The 22692-nt window shown below is 42.9% G+C and overlaps 1 protein-coding gene across 2 annotated transcripts in view; it reads left to right on the top strand.

Moving 5' to 3' along the window:
* Nucleotides 1-22692, top strand: part of RAI14 (retinoic acid induced 14) — a 178149-nt gene that overhangs the window by 20411 nt on the left and 135046 nt on the right. For both annotated transcript variants that reach the window (XM_038743770.1, XM_038743769.1), the window contains exon 2: nt 7688-7771. In XM_038743770.1, coding sequence (XP_038599698.1) covers nt 7736-7771 — 36 coding nt within the window. In that variant the 5' untranslated portion in view covers nt 7688-7735. The remainder of the gene's footprint in view (nt 1-7687; nt 7772-22692) is intronic.

Genomic DNA, 22692 nt, shown 5'->3' with positions numbered 1-22692 from the left:
CCACGTCCATAATGCAATTTCCACACACAGCAAGTGCTCAATAAGTACCATTAATTAGAATAGACCCTTGCTGTTCTGGATAAGAAATGCTTTAGACACCAATCGTTAAGTCGTGAACGTTATTCCCACCACTAGCATGTGCTTGACATGAAGAGCAACATAGCGTAATGGAAAGAGCATGGGCTTGGGAATCAGAGGACCTAAATTCTAATTCCGGATCTGCCAATTGCTTGCTGTGTGACTTGGGCAAGTCACTTAACTTCTGTGTGGCTCAGTTCTCCTGCTCTCCCTCCATCTCAGACTGTGAGCTCCGTGCGGGACAGGGACTGTGTCCAACCTAATTCATTTGTATCTACCCCAGCGCTTAGAAAAGTGTTTGATACATAGTAAACACTTAACAATTACCATAAAAAAAGAGGTGATCAGGGACTACCCTACCACCCCCATCCTGAGTCTGGCTAAAGGAAACCTGTGGGAAAGCCTTCTCTCCTGCAGATTCTCAGATCCGTGAAAAGGTCCCTGCACCCGGAGATTCTTCTCCCGTCCTTACCGCAGGCATCTCAGGAACGTTTAATGGGATTTCAATTTGAAAACAACGGAAATAATTCGGGTTCAATAATAATAATAATGATAATAATTGTGGTATTTACTGAGCACTTACTGTGTGCTGGGCACTGTAGTATGCGCTGGGATAGATTCAAACTAATTGGGTTGGACACAGTCCCTGTCCCATATGGGGCTCACAGTCTTAATCCCCATTTTGCAGTTGAGGAAACTGAGGCACAGAGAACTTAAGTGACTTGCCCAAGGTGACACAGCAGGCTAGTGATGGAGCTGGAATTACAACCCAGGTCCTCTGATTTTGCACACTTGGTCCTCTAATGCTAACTTTCTCTCACTCTCTCTTCCTCTCTCCCACCTCCTGACTCTGGCCTGGAATTCCCTCCCTTGTCATATCTACAGACAATTACTCTCCCCACCTTCAAAGCATTTTTAAAGGTACATCTCCTTCAAGAAGCCTTCTCTGACTAAGCCCTCTTTTCCTCTTCTTCCTCTCACTTCTGTGGCACCCTGACTTGCTCTCTTCATTAATCCCCCCTCCCAGCCCCACAGCAGGTATGTACATATCTGTAATTCATTTATATTAACGTCTGAGAACCCCATGTTCGACCTGATTATCTTGTATCTATAGAGCCCAGTTCTTATTACAGTACTTGGCAAATACAAACTGGTTAACAAATGCCATTATTATTATTAGTAATAATAATAATAATAAACTTTGTGCAGGTCCAATCAATTATCAATACTTAATAAATTGTATTTGTTATGCGCTTACTATGTGCCAAGCACTGTTCTAAGCGTTGGGGTAGATGCAATGCAATCAGGTTGTCCCACGTGGGGCTCACAGTCTTCATCTCCATTTTACAGATGAGGTAACTGAGGCACAGAGAAGTTAAGTGGCTTGCCTAAGGTGACACAGTGGACAAGTAGCGGAGTCGGGATTAGATGCCACGTACTCTGACTCTCAAGCCTGTGCTCTTTCCACTAAGCCACATTGCTTCTCGGGGTGTTTCCCTGCTTCTCGTATTTATTGAGTGCTTACTATGTGCAGAGCACTGTATTAAGTGCCGGGAGAGTACACTACAACAGAATTAGCGGACAGGTTCCCTGCCCATAATGAGCTTACAGTCTCATGGGGTAGACAGACATTAATATGAATAATTAACTAATTTATAATGTATAGTTTTAAATTAGCATCTCTTGATTGACGGAGCCAGTGCGAGGCACTAAGCACTCAGTAAATACTATTCGTTTACGGGGAGATGGAGCCAGTTTGTCGGGGAGGTGAGAGTGTGGGACGGTGAGGAGGTCAGCTTGGGAGGGGTGAAGAGTGTGGGCTGGAAGTAGCCCTTTTCCAATGCTACTTGTTGGCAAAGAGGAGTACGGCTCAGAGGACTCATAATCAGATTCAGCATAGCTGCAAGTGATTTCTATTAATGTGGCTACTGTAAAACCTGGGGGATTTTTCTCCGCGTAGTGTGTATCTTTCAAGATATTGACTTATCTATCCACCAGTTAGCAGGGCGGAAACTCTGGGTGAGTATGGAGATGAGAGGAGATAACAGGACAGCAGAGGAAAAGATAAATTATTGGAGTTAATGCTGTCCTTGGGAGGCAAAGAAAAGAAGTTGTTCTGATGGAATGCTTTTTAAAATAAACTATTGTTACGGTGACCACATAAATCTTTATTAGACCATTCTGCCCGTGTAAGTTACTATGGACTTAAGGGCGTATTTTATCTGCGAAACCTTCATTCATTCATTCAATCGTATTTATTGAGCGCTTGCTGTGCGCAGAGCAGTGTACTAAGTGCTTGGTAAGTACAATTCAGCAACAAATAGAAACAATTCCTGGCCACAACGGGCTCACAGTCTAGAAGGTGGGGGGTGGGGGGTGGGAGTAATTTGTTCAGTAGTATTCATTTGGCTCCTATTGAATACAAAGCAGAGTGTTAAATACTGGGGGAAAAAAACCATTGATGAGGGTATTTGTTATTTGGATACAAGCAAATCGGGTTGGACACAGTGCCTGTCCCATATGGGGTGCACAGTCTCAATCCCCATTTTACAGATGAGGTAACTGAGGCCCAGAGAAGTGAAGTGGCTTGCCCAAGGTCACACAGCAGACACGTGGCAAAGCCGCGATTAAAACCAGGTCCTTCTGACTCCTGGGCCCATGCTCTTTCCTCTGTGTCATGCTGCTTCTCAGTTGTATACTGCATTGTACTAATTGCTTGAAAAATAATCAGCTCAGTCACAGTTGGTGTCCTTCACGGAGCTCGCGGTCTAAGGGGGAGTTAGAACAGGTATTTCAATCAATCAATTGTATTTATTGAGTACTTACTGTGTACAAAGCACTGTACTAAGTGATTGGAGAGTACAACAGAACAGATCTGGAGACAGGTTCCCTGCCCACAATGAGTTTACAGTCCAAAGGGAAAAACAGTCCTTTTTTTATGGTATTTGTTAATCTTGTCAAGTTCTGTGCTAAGTGTTGGAGTAATTACAGGTTAATCCAGTCAGACACAGTCCCTGTCCCATATATGGCTCACAGTTGATGCAGATGGGAGAACAAGAATGGGATCTCAATTTTGCAGATGAGGTAACTGAAGCACAGAGAAGTGAAATGACTTGCTTAAGGCCACACAGCAGGAAAATGGCGGATCTGGGATTAAAACCTAGGTTCTCTGTATCCCAGGCCCATGTTCTATCCATTAGGTCTTGGTGCTCCCCTATTTCATTCGTGTTTTACAGATGAGGAAACTGGGAATGAACCTGGAGCCTGCCAGGATGGAGGCAGGTGAACTGACCCTGACAAATCAGATTGTCTCTGGGGAGGCACGGAGATGCATGGACTGGGCAGAGGGAGGGCAGAGTCGACGGTTTTGTTCTGACGACTTGACAGCGGTCCACATGTTTTGTTTTGTTGTCTGTCTCCCCCTTCTAGACTGTGAGCCCATTGTTGGGAAGGGACCGTCTCTATATGTTGCCAGTTTGTACTTCCCAAGCGCTTGGTACAATGCTCTGCATACAGTAAGCACTCAATAAATACGATTGAATGAATGAATGAATGAATGACCACAGGGAGCAGCAAGGCGGGTCTGGTGTGATGCCCATTTCAGCTCCGTATTGCCAGCCCTACATTGCCTGGATTGTGGGGTGGCCACAGACTGCCCTTGATAGTAATAATAATAACAATGATAGCATTTTTTAAGCGCTTACTATGTGCACAGCACTGTTCTAAGCGCTGGGGAGGTCACAAGGTAATGAGGTTTGTCCCACAGGGGGCTCACAGTCTTAATCCCCATTTTACAGATGAGGGAACTGAGGCCCAGAGAAGTTAAGTGACTTGCCCAAAGTCGCACAGCTGACAAGTGGCGGAGCCGAGATTTGAACCCATGACCTCTGACTCCAAAGCCCGGGCTCTTTCCACTCAGCCACGCTGCTTCTCTTGATGATACTTGTATCATCATTGAGACGCTTGGGATGTCACTCATGTTTATGTCTGGTGAAATATGCTAATTATAGTAGTTGTTGGCAAATAGTTTAAAGGTTTGGTGGGGTGAAGCAGCTTGGCCTAGAAGGACCTGGGTTCTAATCCTGCCTCTGCCACTTGCCTGCTGTGACACGGTAAAATGGGGATTGAGTGTGAGCCCCTTATGGCTCAGGGGAATGTGTCCAACCTGATTTGCTTGTATCTACCCCAGCGCTTAGTGCAGTGCCTGGCACATAGTAGGCACTTTACAAATACCACATTTATTATGATCATTATTATTATTATTCATAAGCACTTCCAAAGTCTGTGTTCAACTCACTTTGGGGTAGATACAAGTTCTTCAACTTGTACACAGGTCCTATCAGTGAGCCCGTTGTTGGGTAGGGACCGTCTCTATATGTTGCCGACTTGTACTTCCCAAGCGCTTAGTGCAGTGCTCTGCACACAGTAAGCGCTCAATAAATACGATTGAATGAATGAAGTAGGGAGAGCAAGTATCTTATCCCTGTTATACAGATGAGAAAATTGAGGCCCCTGGAGGGTCAACGACTTGCCCACGGTAATAATAATAACAATAACAATGATAGCATTTAATAATGATGGCATTTATTAAGCGCTTACTATGTGCAAAGCACTGTTCTAAGCACTGGGAGGTTACAAGGTGATCAGGTTGTCCCACGGGGGGCCCACGGTCTTAATCCCCATTTTACAGATGAGGTTACTGAGGCACAGAGAAGTTAAGTTTTTAGACTGTGAGCCCACTGTTGGGCATGGACTGTCTCTATATGTTGCCAACTTGTACTTCCCAAGCGCTTAGTACAGTGCTCTGCACACAGTCAGCACTCAATAAATACGATTGATTGATTGATTAGCCCAAAGTCACACAGCTGACAATTGGCAGAGCCGGGACTTGAACCCAAGACCTCTGACTCCAAAGCCCGGGCTCTTTCCACTGAGCCACTCTGCTTCTCTAAGTATAGTATTTAATAAGCACATACTATGTGTCAAGGACTGTTCTAAGGGCTTGGGTAGATACAAGCTTAATCAGGTTGAACACAGTCCCTGTCCCACATGGGGCTCGCAGTCTTAATCCCCATTTTACACATGAGGGAATTGAGGCCCAGAAGTTAAGTGAAGTGATTCGCCCCAGGTCATACAACAGGCAAGTGGCAGAGCTGGGATTAGAACTCAGGTCCTTCTGACTCCCAAACCTGTGTTCTGTCAACGAGGCCGTGCTACTTCTCTGGTACAATAGCAGACCAGTGGCAGAGCTGGGTTTTTGGGCAATCTACATGGAAATGTTCTTATATTTGTCTCATTCATTCATTCAATCATATTTATTGAGCACTTACTGTGTGCAGAGCACTGTACTAAGCGCTTGGGAAGTACTAGTCTCCCCTACTAGAGTATAAGTTCTTTGTGTACGGAAAATGTCACTTTATTCTGAACTTCCCAAGCAATGAACAAAGTACACCACACTCACTGGGACCTCAATAAATGTTATTCCCAATCCTATGCTCTTTCCACTGGCGATAGCTTCATAAATTGGCTATAATGAAGATGTGGGATATTCTGTAGTTTATCGTTATTTATACTCTCCCTGTTCTGCATATGTTTGCCGTGCTCTTCCCACTGGTACGTGATGTCTTCATAAATTGGCTAAAATGAAGATATGGGATATTCTGTAATTTATCATTATTTATGCTTTCCTTATTCGGCATATGTTTGCTTTGTTTATGGCATATGTATCTAGGCATAACCACAAAACAGAGTGCTGGCTGTATTCACGTAGTAAAGTGAGTATCTTGTTTCAGTCCAACTTTGCCGTGAGTTTTGCTCCTTAGCCAAGGGAGGAGCTGAGTGTTGCCTGCTCCGTAAGATTTATGATTTATCTCACTAACTACCACTGCTAGTCCAATGTTACCAAACATAACAGAATACTAGAGAGAGTAGTAAAGGGTTTTTCAAGGGCCTAGTCCCTTGGAATGCTTATATGAAAAAAAACTGAAGCCGGATAACTTTCTATATCATTTATCAAACAGCTGTGCAAATCTCATGTAAATGCAACTGCTCTAATTAAAGTTAAAAAAAGCTAGATATTTTTAAATTTCAGTAATTGGCACTATAGTATGACATAGAACAGCTGTAAAATTGCTTGCATTTTTTTTTCCTATAGACCGAACCAATTACAGTCCAACCGGGGAGGGGTGAGTGGATGGAAGAGTTAAGAAAAAAATTTGACCTTGAAAGGCATTTTGTGAATCGTAACTAGTCAACAGTGGAACATGCTCCTGATGTTTTAAGTGCTCAGCCAGAGGAAGATGTGTTGAAGTTCCTCCATCCTCAAGTTGTGCTCCGTGGTCATTATTTTGGTTTCATTTGACGCTTGTAAAACTGCTGTACCCACTTGGATTGGAAAGAAAATAAGACCAATTTATGAATTTTCATTTCCCTTCACCTCCCTCATTAAGGTTCCTCTGTTTAATTAGCTTTGTATTTGGCTCCGAAAGTGAGCTGTAAGTTATGACTAGCTCTGGTTCCCTGGGCTTAGGAACTCGTTTGGAGGGTTTGATTGTTTCGTGCTGCTTTTTCAGTAATTGCCCCATGCCATGGAAAAACACAAATAGATAGGGAAGGAATGGAATCTGGAATCTGAACTGTTTTCCTTATCATTCTTCACTTCTGCACTCCTTCCCAAGGAAGTGAACGGCTTAACTCTTGAAAAGAAGACTATGTAGAGGAACTAGTTGTGTAAACAGATATTTTACAGAAACCCACCCTTGAGAGTAGGGCTATCCAGATGCTGCTGAAATGGATATTTTGAGTGAGTGCCTGCAATTCTAAACCTCTCATTTCTTTTCCCCTTTCCCCAAGAATATATTGGAGAGGTAGTAGTAAAGAACCTTCCTCCATTTCAGTCATCCAACCCCAGTCCACTTTTAATCGGCCTAATTAATCATATTTATTGAGCACTTACTGCGTGCAGCACACTGTGCTCAGTGCTCGAAGAGTACAATATTACATCATTCATTCAATTGTATTTATTGAGTGCTTACTGTGGGCAAAGGACTGTTCTAAGCACTTGGGAGAGTACAATATAACCTCAGATACATTTCCTGCCCACCATGAGCTCACAGTCTAGAGATGAGCTCACAGTCTAGTAGACACATTTCCTGCCCATAATGAGCTTTTTAATGAGAGGTTCCCCGTCTCATGCTGATATAGGCGGGCAAATGCTTCTTAAAGTGGTCCCTGAAGCTGGAGAGAAGCAGATAAATTTATTTCTTGTATTTAATGGGCAAGGCCCACTGTATTTGGACAATGTTAAAGCCTCCTTCGTGTGTTGGGTTAGAATTTGTAGACCCCAGAAATAACACACCTTGAGGACTCCTGCTTTCTTTTCTCTAGACTATAAGGCCCTTGTAGGCAGGGAGTATGTCTTCCAGCTCTGTTGCATTGTACTCTCCCATGCGCTTAGTATAGTACTCTGCCCACAGTAAGCACTCATTAAACGCCATTGATTTTTCCCAGAGGCTATAATAAAAGTTTGAGTTGCGTATAACCCAGGAGAATGCACAGATGGTGTTTATTTGGACTTCTAGACACTTACTTTCCTTTCTCCTTTGCTTAGGTGTTGACAAGTCTCTTAGAAGGCTTTGGAAGGCTGAATGGGCTAAACATGAAGAGCTTGAAAGCAAAGTTCAGGAAGAGTGATGTAAGTACCCTGTGACTCAGAGTCTGGCTGCTCACCCCGTTAGCCCGGTTCCCACCTTGATAAGATTTTTGGTTAATGAACTACAGAAAATAGAAGCATTTTGTCCCTTATTTCAGGGTAGCATTTGTGAATGAAATGTGGGTAAAATGTTTCAGCTTTAGTCTGCAACTCTGAAGAGTTAGTCACCTGGCTGTTCTTGGCGTCCAGAAGGGTGCTGAGGAGGAAGTGTGGTGGGCTAGTGGGGAGGTGGAGGGAGGAAGAAATGTTAATGACTCTAAAGTAGAAGTAGATTTGAAGAAGATTTTGGTATTTAGCAAATGCCTTGAGGTGGAAGGTGCCTTATAGGAGAGAGGCTGTCCCTATCAGCATGTTTGAATAATAATAATTGTAGTGATATCTAAATGCTTTCTATGTGTCAAGAGATGGGGGAGATACAAGATTATCAGGGTGTAAAGGACCCCTGTCCTTCATGGAACTCACAATGTAAGGGGAGGGAAAACAGGTATTTACTCCCCATTTTACAAATGAGGAAATTGAGGCACAGAGATGTTAAATGACTCGCCCAAGGTAATGCCGCAGGCAAGTTGCAGAACTAGGATTCAGATCCTGTCCTTTGACTCCCAAGCCTGTTCTCTTTCCACTAGGCCTTGCACATTAAAAACCGTGGTCTACATCTGTCCAGGATCAATCCCTGGAAACAAACCTGCATTTTGGTTAATTTCAGGGCTTTATTGGTTAAAAATAAAATGTCCTTTATGGCAGTGGAGGAATTTCCCAAGGATGTTGAAATTCTTGTGTCCATCCCCGTAAGGTGCTGGATGTCAGACCTAGTGGATAGAGCTCAGGCCTGGGAGCCAGAAGGACATGAGTTCTAATCCTGCTCTGCCACTTGTCTGCTGTGTGACCTTGGGCAAGTCACTTCTCTTCTCTGTGCCTCAGTTATCTCATCTGCAAAAGGGGGTTGAGAGTGTGAGCCCCACATGGGACAGGGACTGGGTCCAACTCGATTTGCTTGTAATAATAATGTTGTATCCACCCAAGTGCTTAGTACAGCGCCTGGCATTTAGTAAGTGCTTAACAAACACCACAATTGTTATCATTATTCCCTTTCCCCTCATTTCCCATCTCCCTTCTCTCACTTCCCATACCTGCTGCTTTTAAGCTCTAGTCAATCTGACAAACATTTACTGTAGTCTGAAATGCACTCAAACAAGGCATCCTGCAAATTTAAAAAAATATGAAAATGTAGAGCCTCTTGTTTGCAAAGGTTTTATATATATATATATATATATACACACACACACACATCTATACGTATATATGTATATATATACGTATATACATATATACGTATAGATGTGTGTGTGTATATATATGTATATATATGTATATATACATACATATATATCATATCATATATATATATATGATGATGTTTTCCCAGAGACAAGGACAGAATTGGAGGAGGAACAAGAAACAGCAGATAGCCTTAGGGCTGGTTACCTCACTACTAGCCATCCCACTCTCAGCCCCCCATCAGCCCTTTGTATGGGGCTCTAAGAACGAAGACACTTCTTTTGCAAGCTACATTCCAGATCATTGGTAACAGAACTATTTAGGAGGCAGAGCCTGTGGTAATAAAGGAGACAGAAGCCCAGCTAATACTGGGTTCACACAAGGGGCTTGTAGGGACATTATAATCAAGTTCTCCCCAAGCTTTTAACATTATTTAATTAAGATACTCCTGAGTGCTGGTCCCCATTACTCTGCCTTGAATGATATTGGGTGGCTTGGCGTTTTGCAGTAGATGGAGGTGACAGCGTTGTGGTTGTCCTGTCCCTCACGTGCATTTATGACTGCCAGTGAGTATGGTACGAGAAGTGAAGCTGGAAGCCATTAGCGGCCAAGGCAAACATAAGCTCCTGTTCGTGGCAAGGGGTCATCTGAGGTGGAAAGTAGTGCGGTCTAGTGGAAAAAGCACGGGTCTGGGATTGAGAGGCTCTGGGTTCTAATCCTGGCTCAGCCGCTTGTCTGCTGCTTGACCTTGCACAAGTCACTTAACTTCTCTATGCCTCAGTTACCTCATCTGTAAAATGGGGGTTAAGACTCGTTGGCTTCACGTGAAACTGATACTGCATGCAACCCGATCAGGTTGTATCTGCTCCAGCACTTAGTACAGTACCTGGCACATAGTAAGTGTCTCTATATGTTGCCAACTTGTACTTCCCAAGCGCTTAGTACAGTGCTCTGCACACAGTAAGCGCTCAATAAATACGATTGATTGATTGATATTAAAAAAAAAAATTCTCCCATTTCAAATGTCCTGATCCCACAGTTCCAACTTCTTTCACTTTCATCCCATGGGACACTATAACTGAAATCTTATGTTCCTGTGGAAGAACCACCAGAAAAGGAAGATGTTCCCCAACCATTGTGTCTCCATGATAATTAAATTCAGTCGATCAGTCGGTAGTGTTTGAGTGTCTACTCTATAAAGAGCAGTTTACTAAATGCCTGGGAGAGTACGATAGAATAAATAGGCACCAACCCTGCCTTCAAGAAGTTTGCTATCTAGTGGGGGAGAAGGCATTAAATTCCATTACAGGATGGAGAAATAATGTTGCAGAGGAGAAGGCAGAGTTCCTGCAGGTGAAGATGAATTTCAGTTGGAAGAAATCAGTCTAGTGATTGGATTTTCACAAATAGTGCTCTGCAGTGTGAGTTTATAAGTGGAGGAAGGATACTTCTCCATTCCAAGGGAATGCTGTTAGCTCATCTAGCCAGCATAGCTAGATTCACATGAGAATGTAAGCTTCTTGTGGGTGGTGAATGGCTCACTTGCTTTTGTTGTTATTATTATTATTATTATGGTATTTAAGCACTTACTATGTGCCAGGCACTGTACTAAGCGCTGGGGCGGATACAAGCAAATCAGGTTGGACACAGTCCTCGTCCCATGCGGGGCTCAGAGTCTCAATCCCCATTTTACAGATGAGGTAACTAAGGCACAGAGAAGTGAAGTGACTTCCCGAGGTCACACAGCAGACAAGTGGCAGAGTTGGGATTAGAACCCATGACGTTCTGACTCTCAGGCCTGTGATCTATCCACTATGCTATGCTGCTGCTTTTGTCATACAGTTCATTGCACCCAGTGGGTGGAGAATTAAAATGATCATTAATTCTACAGTATGGTACACAAAGGGAGGTCTATGTGAGTAGGGTCGCAACTACCTCATTTTTGAAATGATACAGGCAAGGTCTGGGTGGGATTTTGGGCTACGACCAGATGTTTCCCTGAAAAAGTGACATAAATTGTGTGCCTGGAGAGGGAATTTAGCCCGTGTGCTGTTGGCAAACAGCCCTCCTTTGATCCATAGCATCATACCCCCTTCTACTCACAACCCCCTAGAGTATTTTACCTTAAGAAATGAGCTTCTTATGATGAATAGGAGTTGCTGATAGGATTTGGCAGCAGAAGCCACTTCTTTGTGGACACGAGGGAGAGTTGGAGCTGTATTTGGAGGCCAGCACTAATAATAATAATTAATGATAGGGCATTTATTAAGCCCTTACTATGTGCCAAGCACTGTTCTAACACTGGAGTAGTCACAAGGTAATCAGATTGGACATAGTCCCTGTCCCACATGGAGCTCATAGTCTTATTCCCCCTTTTGTAGATGAGGTAACTGAGGCCCAGAGAAGTGAAGTAACTTGCCCAAGGTCACACAGCAGACAAGTGGTAGAGTCAGGATTAGAACCCAGGTCCTTCTGACTCCCGGACCCAAGCTCTATCCATTAGGCCACGCTGCTTCTATAAGGAAGAGCCTCTTTTTCCAATCAAAAAGCCCCCAAACCACCTTTCAGTGTGGAATATATTGCCAGAGTCTTTTGCCTTCAAAATCGGGTGTAAGAATTGGACACATGAACTATACATGTATAAAATTGCACGTAGTTATAGCCCTAACAATAATTTTCCTTGGGGAGAGTCCAGGGCTCATCATCACAAGTGTTTATTCGGTCATGGGTTTAGATGTTTGGTAGAAATGAAGATATATAGCTCCTGAATAGTTCTGTTTATGATTTGCTTGTCATGCATCTCTAGATAACTCTGGACCCAACGTTTTAACGATAATAATAATTTTGTATTTGTTAAGTACATAGGGGCCAACCCCTTTACTAAGAACTGGGGTAGATGCAAGTTAATCAGATTGGATGCAGTCCTTGTCTTACATAAATACAATGTGATAATGATAGTGGTATTTCTTAAGCCCTTACCATGGGCCATATCTTACCTTACAATATCTTACCTAGGGTAGATACAACAATTTGGTCAGACACAGCTCTTGTCCCACCTGGGGCTCACAGTATAAACAGGAGCGGGAAGAGGTATTGAATCCTCATTTTACAGATGAGGACCTTGAGGTACAAGGAAGTTAAGCAACTTGTACAAGGTCATGCAGCAGTTTTCTTCTCTCCCCTTTTCCTTGTCTTTGTATGGGACACAGACTATCTGTAAGTAGAGGGAAAGTCACTAATAATTTTAAACCTCTTTTCAGTTTTAGTGGTTCAATTCCTAACCCCCATCAGACCTTGAAAGACCTTCCTCAGTCCAGCAAAATTAACTTATTTGAAGTTTTTCCACTTCCTGGTAGGAGATTTCACAGAGTGGTGATGAGCCAAAAGGGGTGAAGTTAAGTTGCTAAATGGAAAATCTTCCCCAGATTCTCTTCACCTAACCAGTTTATATAAAATTGTATAAATTATGTCCATAATATGCCTGCCTGATCAACTTGCAGTTTCGGTTTCTAAAGAAGATGGATGACTGTGATAATAAACAATTCCTTAAATAACAGTACCAAACTGTGGCTATAATATCACTGATCCAAATTGTTTCGTACACAGAACTCTTCTGCATTTGGCAGTGTGCAGCAACCCTACCCATCAACATGGCTGAGAGCAGGGAAAATGCGCAAAACCAGTGGCATTCTAATCAATATCCCTATGCAGGTTCTCAATCCCTGGTGATTGGGGTGGTGGCTCATCCATAATTGATGACAGAAGACTGTATCATCAACATTAACAGCATCATCTTGCTTCCCCTGGATTAGGGTTGGACATTAAGTGATGAGTCTGTCACCCATGTTTAATCTTGAATGTATTCTCTCTTCTTTTCCCTTTATACACCCCATGTGTATATCCATGCAAACGTTCCCTCCCCCCACCCCAAAACCAAAAGACCCCAAAACTACTGCAATAAGTCAAGGAAAAGATTGATTATTTGAGCCTTTGGATCCATTGGCTTGTTCCTTGGAGTCCCGTAAAAATTCTTTGGGGAAGGGAGTTAGAAGGGGTTGGGAGAATGGTCCATTTTCTGGAAGATAGTGGGGTTGATGGTGAAAATCTGTCTGTGAGTGAGTGTTGATGAGAGAGTCTCTTGCACACTGTGACCATGAAAATGCAGTAATACAACTTTTCTAGTCTCTTGACACTACAGGTGAGCAACGAGGAAAAAGGGAAATGCACTACTCATAAAGATCCAAGGTAGAAAATAGCATTATTAAGGACTTTATGTGATAGAAAAAAGTATTAATAAGGACTTTTGTGACTGAATGACCCAAGTAATAATCTGAGGAGTTCTTTACCAGGAATAATCGTAAATCAACAGCAATGGAGTTCCCAGTTCAAGTTGTAAAGCGAAAGAAGCAGAATGGGGAGGCGTTTTTTTGAATTGCTGGAGAATGGGCAGAAGTGGGAAAACAGGTCATGTTGGTGCATTTGTAAAGAGGAAGCAGATGACCCATTTGATCTGACCTCATTTCAGCCAGTCCAGGACTCTGAAGTGTGAGGCCAGATTGATTTATGAAAGGAGAGATAAAAATCCCACTGAGGGAGGGTTGAAAGGCGTGAGGTAGTCCCTGAGTGTCTTCTGTTAAAATCGTTCTGGCATTATGGTTCTCTCAGGCAGATGATGAATTAATGTTTCAGCCCTTCCCTAGAATCCTTCATTTTGCTCAACCTGATTTTTGGCAACGTATGGCATTTTGTTTAATAACACCTTGTATTTTCCCAAAGCATTTTCCCATAGGTTATATCATTTTTTTCCCCTCACGACATCTTTGTTACATTTTACAGATCAGCTAGAGAGAGGTGAAACAGTATGCAGAGATGAGATTGAAACCTGGGTGTCCTGATTCCCATTCTCAAGTTTTTTTCCATATGGCTAACCTGCCTCCCTTAACAGGAGTGGGACAATAACTATGGAATGGGGTGACTAGAACAGACTGTAAACTGTGGGTAGGGAACATAGCTAGGAGAAGCAGCATTGTTTGGTGGAAAGAGCCTGGGTTTGGGAGTCAGAGGACCTGGGTTCTAATCCCGGTTCCACCATTTGTCTTCTGTACGACCTGGGGCAAGTCACTTCACTTCTCTGGGCCTCAGCTGCATCATCTGTAAAATGGGGATTAAGACTGTGAGCCCGATGTTGGACAGTGATTCTGTCCAACCCAATTTGCTTGTATCTCCCACCGTGCTTAGTACAGTGCCTAGAACATAGGAAGCCCATAACAAATACCACTATTATTAACATAGTTATTCTTATTATCAACCAGCTCTGTTATAGTGCACTCCCTCAAGAGCTAAGTACAGTGCCTGCACACTCAATAAGCGTTTAATACATATGACTGATCAAATTTGAAGAATGGTTGCAGTGGGACGTTACCTAGCAATGCTGAGACTACCTTGGAGGCTCTTAATGAACTACAAAATGAAACATTAACTGAATTGAGTCCTTTTCTGCTGGCTGAATTGAGCTGAACTTTCCAGGAAAAGTAGAAATTCTAGGAGCTCAGGCCCTTCGAGTATCTTTAGGTGGCATAGCATGAATCCAAAGTAAGGAATCTGAATTTGCAAGCCAGCTCTTTTGGCTTGTTTTGTTTTCTTTATGAAAGCAACAGAAAAGCAGTAAGATACTGCCTAATGAAAATTGGCATCTGTATTTCAGTTCTGCCCCTGAGCACAGTGTTGCTTGGGATTTGAAGTGTGAGGAGTTTATATCGGGATGTGAGCTGATTAAAACTAGATTCATTTAGGGGTTAAGAAATGAGAAAAATGGAAGTAAAGAGAGACTGTTGAAACAAAGGGATTGGCCATAAACACATTTCTTATTTTCTTTAAAGTTAGGGAACACTCCTTTCCTAAACTCACATACTTCAAAGTCTTTTGCTGTTTACTGTCAATTGTTGTGTGTGTGTGTATGTGTGTGTGTGTGTGTGTGTGTGTGTGTGTGAGAGAGAGAGAGAGAGAGAAATGACTGGTGAATTCTCAGTTTATTTTGCCTGGTCAATCCCACACACCACGCATTTTAAATTGCACTTGAAATGCAAACTGAAAAATCCCGTAGGTTGCCTCTGGGATTGTTCAGAAAGCACTTTACTATGAAGGCTGTTATTTCTGTAGCTGGAGGTGGATTTAAAATACATATTTCACTTTTAATGGTATAAAATGAGCAAAAGGCTCTTAATTTCCATTTTTCTTTCTTATTCTTGAGTTCAGTGATTCAGGTTTGAAGTGACATTTTTCCCCCCTTATAAATCTTTGCTCCAGCTAGTTTGTGCTTCAGCAGGGAAAACTCGCAGTCGTCATCAAAAATGAGGCCACGAAGGTTGGGATTTCCCATTGCTAATGGCCTGCTCAGACCTCTGGAATTCTCCTGGAAATGTTATGCCAATTTCTTATGCTGTGAAACTGAAGGGGTAGAGGTTGGAAATCGAATCAAGAGATGTTTTATAATCTCCCCAAAATGGTCTCAAAACTTGTTTCATTTTAGTTTGCATTGGTTAGCTCAATTTTTGACAAATTTTTTCTGAATTCAATATTTTCATCTAAAAGTATGAATGATTAAGCCTTTTACTCCATAAATTCCACGGCCAGAGCAGGGTAGTTGGGCTTGAATTGATATTGTTTTTCCTAAGTAGGCTAGTGTAGCAGGATTGAGCTAAGAAGTTCTGCCTGCGTAGTGGAAATCTTGGGGAACCGTAGGTTTTTTTGGAAAATGCTATCTGACCCCATCTTGCCTTGGCAAAGATCCAGCTCCTTGGCCTTCATGTTAACAATACATAGCTGTCTTTATTTTAGTTTGGCATTTCCTGTCAGGTACTCCTCTGGTATTTATTTTTTAAAGGAGCCTTTTAGCCACAGAATTAGTTTAAATGTTTCATTTGTGATTTGAGCAATATATCTAGAAGCTTGAGGGTCACGAGCCGATTTTAAGTAAAATATCACATATGTTTGGAGAGAGAGAGAGTAGACCATTTGGGAAGTAAGGGGTTGGGAGGAGAATGGTTGAAAACAGTGGAAATGGTACACAGCTTTGAGCATACTATGGGGAAAGTCAATAATAATAATAATTGTGGTATTTAAGTGCTTACTACATGCCAGGCACTGTACTAAGGGCTGGAATGGATACAAAAAATTGGATTGGATACAGTCCCTGTCTCATAGGGGACACACAGTCTTAATCCCCATTTTACAGATGAGGTATCTGAGTCACAGAGAAGTGAAGTGACTTGCCTAAGGCCACACAGCAGACAAGCGGCGGAGCCAGGATTAGAACCCAGTTCCATCTAACAGATGCTCTATCTAGAAGCAGCCTAGGGGTCAGGCTGTTTCTCAAGAAAGTGATAAAAGACTAGAAAGCCTTATTGAGATAGGTTCACTTCAAGTTTTAGCCTCACTTGTTTCTCTGACAGAGTGGCACTTGAAATCAGTGTTTTGTAAACAATGAATTTTAAATAGTTGCAGTTGCTTCCCTTTGAAATGCTAATGATGAGCTGATGAGAGTTTCCACATATATGCCTGAAGTGGTGTCTGGGGCAGAGCCCCAATTCAGAGCTGAAAAATGTATTCCCCTACCTTTCCAATCAACCAATTAATCAAATTTATTGCGTGCTTTCTGTGTGCTGGTGTATTAAGTGCTTGGGAGAGTAGAATGTAACAGAATACGTTCCTGCCAACAAGAAATTTACTGTAGTCTGGAAGACTGATTTCCATAGTGTTCTTTCCAATTCATGTAATGAAAATATGTATTTCATCAGAAATTATAATGCTGGGATTTTGGCAGACTTGAAAACTGAGCACCTTCCCCCAGTAGTGGCACAGCTGACTATCGTGACACAGTGGAGAACAACAGGTGAAACATTTAAAAAAACAGGGCATTTCTGTTGGCCTTGGTACTAAATTCCCAGATGCCCTTTCAGAGTTGATTCCCAAGAATAAGACAGCTTGCTACTTTGGCTGCATATTTTTAAAGAAATTTCTATAAATTCCTACATTGTACCTACAGGCATTGTACCAAGCACTGGTGTAGATACAAACTAAGCAGGTTGTCCACAATCCATGTCCCACTTGGGGCTCACAGCCTTAATCCCCATTTTACGTATGAGATAAGTGAGGCGCAGAGAAGTTAAGTGACTTGCCCAAGGTCACGCAGCAGACAAGTGGTGGAGGCAGGATTAGAACCCAGGTCCTCTGATTCCCAGGCCCGTGATCTTTCCATAGGCTGTGCGCAGTTGGATTAATGTGACATGTTTAGAAAGGTAATACCATCAGTGAATTGAGTTCTCACTATGTGTGAAGCACTATACTGAGCTCTTGGTAAACTACAATATAATTAGTGGACCTCACCCCGTCCATAGACTGTGAATCCCATATCAAACGGAGTCTGCATCTGGCCTGATTAACTTGCAACAACCCCAGTACAGTGCTTAGCATATAGTAAACGCTGAACAAATATCCAAGTTGTTGTTCCAATACAGTTGGTAGACACGATGTTAACCACAGCTTAACTCTGGCGACCTTGGTTTCTGAATTCCCCGAATTTCTGGCCAAAAGCATCAGTCGCTTCCTTCAGTAGAGCTTCTCATTGTAATCAACAATTTGGTACAGTTCAGTATATTGTAAATTCTTCCATTAGATTGTAAGCTTCTTTGGGGCAGGGAACACAGTAAGTGCTCATTAAATACCATTTGTGAGCCCCTTGAGAGCCAGAGTCCCTGTCTATCTCCCACCTCTGTGTACTTTTTGTGTGCTCCATAGAGTGCTCCGCTAACAGTAAGCACTTAAAAAATACAATTACTACTACTTCTATTATTGATTGATTAATGGAACATTTCTACTTCTGTTGCACTTTCCAAATTGCTTAGTGAAGTGTGCTTTAATCAGTAGTTGCTCTATATACACCATTCATTCATTCAATCATATTTATTGAGTGCTTACTGTGTGCAGAGCACTGTACTAAGTGCTTGGGAAGTATAAGTTGGCAACATATGGAGATGGTCCCTACCCAACAGTGGGCTCACAGTCTAGAAGGGGAATAATAATAATGATGGCATTTATTAAGTGCTTACTATGTGCAAAGCACTGTTCTAAGTGCTGGGGGGGGGAATACAAGGTGATCAGGTTGTCCCACGTGGGGCTCACAGTTTTAATCCCCATTTGCCAGATGAAGTAACTGAGGCTCAGAGAAGTTAAGTGACTTGCCCAAGGTCACACAGCAGACATGGTGGAGCCAGGATTCGAACCCATGACCTCTGACTCCAAAGCACGTGCTCTTTCCACTGAGCCATGCTGCTTCTAATGACTACTACTTACTGAGAAGCAGCGTGGCTTAGTGGAAAGAGCACGGGCTTGGGAGTCAGAGGTCATGGGTTCTAATCCCAGCTCCGCCACTTGTCTCCTGTGTGACCTTGGGCAAGCCACTTCACTGCTCTGGGCCTGAGTTACCTCATCTGTAAAATGAGGATTAAGATTGTGAGCCCCACATGGGACAACCTGCTTATCTTGTACCTACCCCAGTGCTTAGAACAGTGCTTGGCACATAGTAAGCACTTAACAAATACCATAATTATTATTTCTCCCCCTTCTAGACTGTGAGCCTGTTGTTGGGTAGGGACCATCTCTATATGTTGCCGACTTGTACTTCCCAAGTGCTTAGCACAGTGCTCTGCACACAGTAAGTGCTCAATACATATGATTGAATGAATAAGGTGCAAGGCACGGTTCTAAGGACTGTGAATGTGGCTGGTATCTTCTGATTTCACAATTTAGGTTGATATTCTGAGAAATACTAATCAAGCTTTTGAGCACCCTGAAATTCAGAATGTGAGGGGTATGAGAGAGGCTGAAAAGATAATTAAACTCCACGCAGTAATTTATATGCCAGCTAACCAAGGATTTCAAAACACTTTACCAACATCCAATTTATCCTTGTTATAATAATGTGTTCTTACATAATGATCTTCTTCTTATGAGCTCAAGCATTTATACATGCAAAACACTTCATTTGCCCTCTCAGTGTTTCTCAGCGAAAGCAAGGGATGATTATTTCCATTTTACAAATAGGGCTGTGTGGGCAGTGAGAGAGAGCCCAGAATTTCAGAGTTGGCGACAAATCTGACTATTTTCCTGTTGGAAAATGCTAAGCAATTTAGAAAGAACAACAGAAGAAAAAGATATGTTCAATCATTCAGTGGTAGTACTAGTAGTAATAGTATTAAGTGCTTATTATTATTACTATTATTATGGTTCTTATTAAGAACTTACTATGTGCCAAGCACCGTTCTAAGCACTGGGATACATACAAATTAATCTGGTTGGGCACAGTCCCTGTCCCACATAGGGCTCATACTCTTAATCCCCATTTTACAGATGAGGTAACTGAGGCACAGAGAAGTGAAGTGACTTGCCCAAGGTCACACAGCAGACATATGGTGGAGCCGGGAATAGAACCCAGGTTCTTCTGACTCCCATGCTCTAGCCACTAAGCCACGCTGCTCCTGTTTGCAGAGTGCTGTATTGAGCACAGGGAAAGTTTACAAAGGTGGGAAATAGACAGGGACTCTAGCCCTCAAGGGGAGTACAAATGGTATTTATTGAACATTTACTGTGTTCCCTGCCCCCAAAGGAGCTTACAAGTTGGGAAAACCAAGAGAGAGATTAAGTGAGTAACTGAGTTATTGAGCGCATACTGTGTGCAGAGCACTGTACCAAGCTCTTGGGAGAGTACACTATAACAATTAGCAGACACATTCCCTGGACACTAATCAGGGGTTGGAGTTGTGGCTGAGCCTGCAAATAGGTGTCTGGTTGGCGCTTGGTTCCTTCCTCTCCCCCTCGTCCCCTTCTCCATCCCCCCCATCTTACCTCCTTCCCTTCCCCACAGCACCTGTATATATGCATATATGTTTGTACATATTTATTACTCTATTTTATTTGTACACATCTATTCTATTTTATTTTGTTAGTATGTTTGGTTTTGTTCTCTGTCTCCCCCTTGTAAACTGTGAGCCCACTGTTGGGTAGAGACTGTCTCTATATGTTGCCAATTTGTACTTCCCAAGCGCTTAGTACAGTGCTCTGCACATAGTAAGCACTCAATAAATACGATTGATGATGATGATGAGAGAGAAGAATTTGGAAACTTGGATGATCCCAGGAGGTGCTGGATACTTTTGCCACTCTCTGATGACAGAGCATCACTGTTTCCCATCCCCTCTGACTCATGGGAAAAGGACAGAAGTTGCTTATTTCTTGATCTCAAAACGACACTCTCACATCATTCCACTGTCCCCATCCCTCACAACCTCTTCTTTAGAAGCCCATGACCACCATCTCTACCACCCACTAGTTAATCAATGCTATTTATTCTGTGCTTACTTTCTGCAGAGCTGATATTAAGTGCTTGGGAAAATGTGATACAGTTGGTAGATATGAGCCCTGGCCTCAAGGAGCTTACAGGTTATAGTTGCATTCATCTGCTGCCCATTTGATCCCACCTGTGCAATTTTCTAGGTGTTCTTGATACCTTTCCTTCCTTCTCTTATTCGCTTCTGCACTGAACCTTGGAGGACTTCAACTTTTTTTTTTTGATGGTATTCATCGAGCACTTACACAGTACCAGGCACTGTAATAAGCGCTGTGGTAGACAAAAGACAATTAGGTTGGACACAAGCCATATTCCACATGAGGCTTACAGTCTTGATTCCCTATTTTACAGATGAGGAACTGAGACTTAGAGAAGTTAAGTGACTTCCCCATGATCACACAGCCAACTAGTAGCAGAATTAGGATCAGAACCCAGGTCCTCGACTCCTGGGCCTGTGCTCTTTCCACTAGGCCACATAGCTTCAAAATCCAAGAGGACGCTTCCCTCTCCCCACCCCCAACACACACCCAGCCTCCACACACTTGTCATATTTGCCATCCTCCTGCCCCACCAAACTTTACTCACACGTCAACTTTGAGTCCAACAAGGAGTCATCAGTACAAATCATTGCATCTTTTCTTATCTTATTCATTCTGAAATATAACTTTCTACCCACAGTGCTACCTCACCCTCAACTCTACCCAAATTCTGTTTGTCTTCCCCCACCCCATGCCCCCCAAGATCTCCACTGTTTAGCCCCTTAATCTACTCTTATGCCAAGCTATCTTGTTTTATTTAGGCTCCCTACCTCCCATTCTGGCTGTGTTGCACAAATCCGGACCATTGGCGCTTCCCTCTCCCCAAACTCAGGTCCCTCATCACTTGTCCCTCCATCACTCTTGCCCCACCAACTTCAGTTCTGAATTCCCCCACCCCAACCCCCAACAGTATGTTCCTCTGACTCCAGCGTTTAATAATAATAATAATAATAATATTGGCATTTGTTAAGTGCTTACAATGTGCAAAGCACTGTTCTAAGCACTGGGGGGGGGGTTACAAGGTGATCAAGTTGTCCCACGTGGGGCTCACAGTCTTAATCCCCATTTTACGATCAGGTAGCTGAGGCCCAGAGAAGTTAAGTGTCTTGCCCAAGGTCCTACAGCAGACATGTGGCGGAGTCAGAATTCGAACTCATGACCTCTGACTCCAAAGCCTGTGCTTTTTCCACAGAGCCACGCTGCTTCTCTTCTCAGCATTTGTGCAGCTGGATGCTGTTGGAGGAAACCCAGACACCAGGCTGACTTCTGACACTTCACATTCACCCTTACCTGCTCCAGTGCTGCCCTTCTATTCACCAACATGGCTGTCCTCCTAATCGCCTGCCATGCCCCCTACTCCCATCAATATCATGTTTATTGAGCACTTAACTGTGTGCAGAGCACTCTACTAAGTGCTTGAGAGAGTAGAATACAACAATAAACAAACATTCCCTGCCCACAACAAGCTTACAGTCCAGAGGGGAGGAGACAGACATCAGTACAAATAAATAAATTAGTCTCTACTTTTAACTCTGTCCTGAAATTCCCAGTGTCTCCTACTCTTTTCTTGACTTTGTAAGGTTATTCTCCCTCCTTCTTTCACTATTTGTAAGCAATCTAGGGCTAGCTCTCCTCCACTCCCCATTAGATTGCAAATTCCTTGAGGTCAGGGGCCCCACTTTTGATTTCTGGTATACTCTCCCAGAAGGTTAATGCATTATCTTCACAAAGTAAGAACTAAACAAATAGCTAAGAACTAAACAAATAGCACTGATTCATCGTGGGAAGCAGCGTGGCTCAGTGGAAAGAGCACAGGCTTTGGAGTCAGAGGTCATGGGTTCAAATCCCAGCACCGCCACTTGTCAGCTGTGTGACTTGGGGCAAGTCACTTAACTTCTCTGTGCCTCAGTTACCTCATCTGTAAAATGGGGATTAAGACTGTGAGCCCCACGTGGGACAACCTGATCACCTTGTAACCTCCCCAGCACTTAGGACAGTGCTTTGCACATAGTAAGCGCTTAATAAATGCTATTATTATTATTATCTTAATTTGAAATAACCTAGTCACCACAGCACTTAGTATCTTTTAAGATGCCCCCTACAACGAGTAAAAATCACTCTTAAAATTGGAACCATCTGGTCACCTTACTATTAAAAGCACGTACTGTCCTGGGCATCCGTTA

Source organism: Tachyglossus aculeatus, chromosome 3 (genome assembly GCF_015852505.1).
Source record: "Tachyglossus aculeatus isolate mTacAcu1 chromosome 3, mTacAcu1.pri, whole genome shotgun sequence".
In the NCBI taxonomy this organism is placed as follows: Eukaryota; Metazoa; Chordata; class Mammalia; order Monotremata; family Tachyglossidae; genus Tachyglossus; species Tachyglossus aculeatus.
The sequence above is the reverse complement of the archived record's forward strand: the minus strand, read 5'-3'. Positions and strand labels throughout refer to the sequence as shown.